Source organism: Patagioenas fasciata, chromosome 1, assembly GCF_037038585.1.
Source record: "Patagioenas fasciata isolate bPatFas1 chromosome 1, bPatFas1.hap1, whole genome shotgun sequence".
NCBI lineage: Eukaryota > Metazoa > Chordata > Aves > Columbiformes > Columbidae > Patagioenas > Patagioenas fasciata.
This window is the reverse complement of record NC_092520.1, coordinates 151,470,201-151,477,412: the sequence shown is the minus strand read 5'-3', so window position 1 is coordinate 151,477,412 and position 7,212 is coordinate 151,470,201. Positions and strand designations below refer to the sequence as shown.

General features: G+C 46.9%; 1 protein-coding gene across 1 annotated transcript in view; it reads right to left on the bottom strand.

Annotated features, from left to right (window-relative positions):
* Nucleotides 1-74: 74 nt before the first annotated feature.
* Nucleotides 75-7,212, bottom strand: part of BCL2L13 (BCL2 like 13) — a 45,343-nt gene continuing 38,205 nt past the window's right edge. The window contains exon 7 of the mRNA XM_065841067.2: nucleotides 75-6,884. Within this exon, the coding sequence (XP_065697139.2) occupies nucleotides 6,072-6,884 (813 nt within the window). The 3' untranslated portion in view covers nucleotides 75-6,071. The remainder of the gene's footprint in view (nucleotides 6,885-7,212) is intronic.

Genomic DNA, 7,212 nt, shown 5'->3' with positions numbered 1-7,212 from the left:
AAAACCACTTTTTTTTTGGGGGGGGGGCGCTGCACTGAGTGAGGGGGAGGGAGAAGCACAGAAGTAGTCTACACTTTGCTTTTGAAAACTGTACCATTTATTAAAGTGCAACCTGGGGGCATGGTCTTACAGCAGTGTCCTATTAGCAGAGGGAAAAAAATGTACATACCCCACATTTCAACTGAATATGGAACAATGAAGCTGGAAAGAACTTTGTTTTTTTAAGGTGGAAACACTGTTACTAACCAAATGGCACAAGAAGCTTTAGACAGTTTTCCCCAAGTGGGCTGCACATATTCAGTGGGCTTGCATATTCAAAGGAACAACGATGAGTTCCTTGGATAATGGGTGACTTGAGGACCAGTCAGGGTCTCTTTCCCTGGGTAGGCCTCTTGAGAACAGAATCCAAAATCCCTGCAAGTCCTTCACTATTTGCTTACACCCAGCAGAAGCCTAGAAGCTATCCCCTAACATGCCTGCTTCACTCAGTCGCATTAGTCTTTGCTACTTAACAAATCAAGTGGCATTCTTTTGGTCTGAGTAGGTTTTTGCTCTACACTTGAAGAAAAGCTTATAACCTAAGTTAAAAATGGGGAGAAACCCTCTAAAGGTGTAGCAGTAAGATGCATCCCCTGCAGCTTGTTCTGTCCAAATCAGCAGTGTTCTTTCCCTCCCCTGCAGATACTGCAGGGATATCAAAAGCAGCTTCCACTGGAAGCTGACTCTAGTTCCCCCACTTCTCCAGCATAACCACAGCCCTTTCTAGCTGGGAGGAAGCAAGTCAGCCCACCTAAGAGACTGAGAGAGGGTCAGCTTGAAGTAGGGGGAAAAAAAAAAAGTGAAAAGATTACTGAACTTAAGGAGGTGGATCTGAGTGGCTTTGTGATGTATTGGTAACACTACAGCTGACCCCTTCTAAGTGGGTGCACTTCTCTTTCTCCAGCCAAGTACAACAGGCAGGAGTTTGCTTCAGGAGACACAAAATGTGTGACTACCTGTGCCTAGAGCTAGTGCTGCTGTCCCTGCACTGCAGGGGCCTGAGAGCTAGCTCTACCAGAGGCCAATAAATCCCCCCATCCCTTTTTTTTTATGGCAACACAGGGTTTGCATTTTGAAGCACAGACACATACATGGAGTCGAAGCAGTACTGTTCTTGTAACTGACCAAGCCAAATTAAAGTCCTGCACAGCTCCCTTCACTAGGGAGGGGAGCTAATGTGCCTCACGTCTCCATGTTTCACTGGGAAACCTTCTCCTGCTATGTAACCTACTGGAGTCAACACTACTGTTGTATGTGTCTGCTCCTGTTGGGCTACATACAGGTAGATGGGTTGACCTTCAGTACATTTCATGCTTGGAAGGACACATTCTACTGCAGATGTGGGCTCCACCTAGGCATGGCACACGGGGCTGTGTTCACCCCTCCACACACGCCCCCTCCCACACTTCACAGCAAAACAATCTAGTAATTACACTCAAATTCTGTAGCATGAACTTGCTTCAGTTCAGTGAATGTGAGCCTATGCTGCCAGAAGCACTTCGATTTGTTTTTAATGCTAAAATAGCAAGATCTACCTTACTAGGGCTTTGTTAGTACTGCCACAGTGCTGTAGGTGAAATAAAATGTAGGGAAAGTTTATGACCTCAGATTGTCTACTACAACCATTACAATGAAAAAAAAAACAAACTTCAGAACCTCCCTTGTTTAGTACTAATGTGGAATTTTTCAGTTGTGACCATTAGAAAGCATTGATTAGTGTAAAAATACAGTCCAAAGTGTTAGCCCAGTTGTGATCAGAGCAATGGGAAAAGGAAGGAAACTATTCTGGCACCAGAACTTGCCATGTGCAAGAGCACTCAGCTCTACAGCTGCCACCCAGCCCTTGAGCTGCAGGTGCCTCAGCACAGCCCCCACTTCCTGCAACCAGGATGAAAAGCCCTAACAAACAACAAGGATGGATTCTTGGAGTAGTCCATGTGCTCTTCAGAAGGCAGGTTAGGAAAGAAACTGCAACCACCACAGCAACAGGCACTTCATCTCCAGCCAGAAGTTAAACTCATGTCTAGAACTGGGTGCAATACTAGACAGAGAACACACACACTGCTTTGCCTGGCTCCACGCTGGGAGCTTCTGGTCAGTACCTGGAGCACGCAGCAGCGTGACTGAAGGGACAGAAGCCTGCAGAAGTTTTGCTTTCTTGGCTCTAGTTTGTTTCGTTGTGCCAGATTGAGTATTGTAGCTCTAAGTTCTTTTCAATATTTTTTAATCACCCAAATTATCCCCTTGAGAACCCCTACTCAGCAGCTACCCAGGCCGATGAGAATCAAAACCTGAACTTTTCCAAGCTGCCTCTCTGTGCATGCCCAGTAATACTCTGATTTTGCCCTAGCTGGGCAGCTTGGCCCTGCTGTGCCCACTACAGCTCCCCAGCCCGTATCTTGCGATGTTTGGGGGACACAGGGGGAAGGAGACCAGGCTCTTGCACAGCCTACTGCTGCCAGAGGCAGTGAGAGCTTTGCAACAAAGGGATTCTGGGTGTCAGTCTTTGCTTTCAGCCTGTTGCAGTTCCAGGACCATTTACTGAAGAAAGCCCTTGCCCACTCCCCAGCCACAACACTCCAGTGAGCACAGGCTAGAGTTAAGCACAACTGAAATTTAAGTTGCACCTTATCTTGAAAGCCTTTCCCTTGACAGCTCCTGATTTAGCATGCTACCCACTGCAGTTCTTTTAAGTATTTAACCCTTTTTCGTAGATCCAGTCCTGTGCTGTTTTAGCATCTCGGCTTTAGGGTGTGCTGTAGACACGGATAAAGTGAAGAAAGTTTGGGTCTAAGGTAGATATTTTATTAAGGTACAGGCCACTCGAGGACAGATATTGAGGCACTTTTGGGAAGGGGATAAGCAACACAAGTGAGAGGAATTCAATATGCCCTTTTGAAAATATATATAGCTACCACCTTTCCTCTGCCAGCTGCAAGGCATCCACTAAAGAGCGATAACAACACACAGGTTGGGGTAATTAGACCCTGCAGTTTATGATTTTTTTTAATATACTTGAAGATATAGGTAAACACCCTTCCATTTTCTAATTCACACCTATAATAGAGCAAGCAGCCTGGCACTCAAGTCTGTAAAAATGCTGTCATCTGAGCTGACCCACCCTTTGGTGACATCCACAGGGCCTGTCCCAGCTCTCACCCCTGGACTTCAAACTGCAGAATTCAAGCCCATAGCTGACCTTTTTAGCTAATGGAGTGTTCCCAGAGGAAAGAGACGCATACGGTACATTTTCTAAATGCGTTATCAGTGGGGTGGGGGAGAAGAGGGTACAAATTCTTGTGGACTTGTCAAATCCATAAAACCCTCAAATGAGACATATAAAGGGACCAAGCAACCAAAACACATGGTGCAGCTGATACTCCATTAAATGTAGCAACACCAAACACAAGGCTTCCACTCCACCATGAAAATACTTAACAAAACAAAGTAATTTGTTTTCCTTACTACTGCTGCTACCCTCTCACTGCTGCATGTGGAAGAACATACTTTTTAGTTAATGCCCCACAGGGCTCCTTGTGCCAAGCCAGGGACTTGGTCCCCAGCCAGCTTGGATTTATTCTTGCCTATCCTGTACCCATCTCCTGCACTACTGACACAACCACATACGGAGAAGAGCTAAAAAAACAACCAGCTGTCCTCCTCCCCTGCCCCTGTTTGTGCACAAGTTATCCAGAATGTCAAAAAAAAAAAAAATCCAGCTCAGCTTCAGAGTGCATGTGGGTACTTTTGTGTAACCTGCTGCATTGTTACAGCTGGGGGATCTTACTGGGCAGAAAAGCAGCCCTTGTCACACAGGAACAACCAGGTACCCTCACAGACTGTAGCAATAAAATGCTGTTCTGACACACGAAATGACGCAGCGCTGTAAACGTTTGTGCACTTCTGTGACAAAAGGAGCATAAAGACATTTCTCCGTGTGAGGGAAGCTCCTGTGAGGTGCCGGGAGAGGGAACCGCGGCCGTGGGAAGGCAGACACTAGAGAGTCCATGGTGTGAGGAGGTCCCAGAGACATGTTCTGGGCACACAGCACAGCAATGAGAGGACCAACAGGGCACCAGGAAATTGCAAATAACAAAAAAAATTCCATTTTGTAACATGATAAAGGGTTTCTTTTTCTTTTAAGGCCAACCTGTTACCTTTTGTATATGGAAAAAGAAAAATCGATGATCAACAGTTAAGTCCAGAACTCCAAAGCTCCTGAGTTCAGTCCGCAGCAACACTACGTACATGACCATCCTTCCTCTCAGTATTCAACTTCACACAGAATTCAAAATCCAAGTCGTTTTCTAAAAAATCCACTCTCAAAAAGCTTAAACAAACAAAAATCCTCATGATCTGCCAGGTTCTTAGTAACTTCCCAGCATCCTGTGATATGGGTGGGATAGGAAAGTGTAGCAAGAATATCACAAAGTAGAGAATGTGCTAAAGTCTCTTGGTTCTCCGATCACTTAAAAAAAACCAGGCTCACTAGGAGACATACTCTAGATAAGGTTATTTAGAAATAAAGTACCTTGTCTTTGTGCTTCACGAAGAGTAAGCTTCCTGTAAGCCCACATTTCAATTTTTACATTTTCCCGAGCTCCCTCTCACCTACCTCCACCTGGTCTAAGCCTTGGCGTCAGCACAAACCCTCAGAGGTGCCTCAGTACTTTTGCCTGGAAAGCCGCAGGTCTTGCCCACAGAGCTGCCGCAGGGACAGGGATACAGAAGCGCGCACTGGAAGAGGAACATTTATGGTTGGATCTGATGGAACTAACGCATACGGCAATACTCAGAAGGTTTCTCTTCACACACATTTCAAGTGTTGTGAGTGCAGGAAGAGGGATTTACTTTTTGCCCAAGTAACCTTCTCGTCATTTGTGAACCTGTAAGTTTAGTTAATTGCAGATTCATAGTCACAAAAGCAATGACACTGAACAACACTCTGCGTCAGGTCATGAACAGGCAGATAGAGGAGATATTTAATGCTGCTTTGCTCAGTTACTAGAATCCATTGCTTTATCAGGGATTCTGTCACAGCCAAGACCAAGTTCAGACCAAAATATACTCTGTGCTTAACCTGGGAAAGACGATAGAGGCTGCAGCGTGATACAGGACAGCAAGCACTTAACTTTTGAATTGCACAGGAGGCATCAGCCCCACTTCCACCTAGTTTTGCTGTATCTTTGCTGAATCTACCCAGGTGTCACAAGTACTGATCAGAACGGCACAGTGTCCAGCAAGGTTTTTGGTACCTCAAGGGTGGCAGGAAAGCGAGCTGGGCAGGAGCAGAGCAAATGGATTCTCAAACCAGCAAACAGCAGTGTTCCTCCCACCCTCCTGGGCGGCCGAAGCGCTGTCCTGCTCTTCTTCCCCAAGAACACTGGGATGCTCAGAGATAGCACAGCTACAGAGAGACAGCATCGTTACAGGATGGGGCTCCAGTTAAATATTAGGGGTCAAAACCAGTGTGAGCAAAGAGGTAAGAATAAGCACTCTCCCACTGGGGCTTCGGAGGAACCTGCGAGGTTAGGAGGAGCAGTGCTGTACCTGAGAGGAAGCTGAGACAAAAGGGAGACCAGCCTCTCGCTACAGGACTGTTTGTTAGGGAGGGCTTGGGGGCACGATGGGGAGTGACAAGACAGCACAGCTGCAATGGCGGTCAGTCGGAGATGCCAGAAACTCTAGGGGTTGGCAGCAGCTGGTTCTCCCCTTCCCCTAGGGATTCTCCATTCCAGTTCCTAGAGTACAAGCACCCCTTTCTTCAGCACCTGCACTTCAGTTCTTAAATTTGCAGAATTTATTATTTTTTTAAAAATACCCCGTACTTTAATCACGAAAAACCAGTCCCCGCCCCAGTTCTACTAAAAACATGATTGTCCACAGCTGGAGGCTTCTTGAACAACCTCACCCCATCACCAGTAAGTTACTCAAATGTCCAATTAAACAGCAGGCAGCTCAACCTTTAGGTAACACAACTACAAAAATGGGATCCTGCTCTCTTCTCCCTCCCACCTCCTCCTCCTCCTCCGTTACTTTTTTCTAAGCGCCAGCGCTACTCCGACTGCTACAGCTAATATAGCTACCGCAGCAGCCCCACCGTACAGCAATATAGATTTCCCCTCCGGCAATAAGATAGGCTTCTCCTCTGCAGCAGAGGATTTCTCTTCTATTTCTTCCAAACGGGCCTCTTTCCCCACTTTTTTTTCCCCTGGAAGCAGTATTTTCTCAGGTTCTGGTGCAGCCTTTTCTTCTGCTGGGGCTAACTTTGGGACAGGTTTACTTAATATGGGGATTTCAGGTTCAACAAGCTCTTCAGCCACTTTTCCCTTTTCCTCCTGTTTCGTATGAAGAAGTGCAGAAGGATGTGCTTTTTCAACAGAAGCAATTTCAGCTTGAGGTTTTGCTTCCTGTAAAGACACGGGGGTTTCTGGAAACGCTGCTTGCACGGTCTCTGCAGCGACAGCTGACACCGCTGCTTCCTCAATCCCCTCTGGTATCTCTTCCTTCTCCACGTGAACAATATCCGAGTTGGAAGAGTTGTTCTCACTCCTTTCTTCACCTCCTCCGTTGCTGTCCAGGCTTTTGACTTCTTCAGGATCCATGGCCACTTGCTGCCAGGACTCAGGTCCCAGGGAGACAGGCAGGCTCTCCGTGTGCCAGCTCTGGCTCGCTGACAGGGAGACGGGCAGGCTCTCCGACTGCCACGACGTGGTCACCGTGGGGGACTCCGGGGGGCTCACCTGTCCCGAGTTGTCACTGGTCAGGATGTAGATGTCATTACTGTCCTCTGCGATCAGCCCGGGGTACTCCTCCTCTTCAGATTCCAATGTAAAGACTGTCCCCTATGAAGGAAAAGGAGGACACAACATGTGAGTGATGGCTTCTGCATTACCTCCCCCATACAGGAAGGAACAGGACACTGGAAACTTGGTGGGGCTGGAAGAAAGATGAGAGGGCCTCTGCAGAAGCAGCAGCTGCCTGACCTACATTTTAGAATAAGAAATTAGAAAATCCAGCTGGCATTTCCAGAGAACAGAACAACTTGTAAGAGCTCTGCTGGGAGCTCTTCCCTTCCCTGACATTACTGCATCACCGAGTACATCACCAAAACATACCATGTGGGCATTATTAAGCAGAGAATAAGATACCAAAGTCTGAAACCAAACTGAA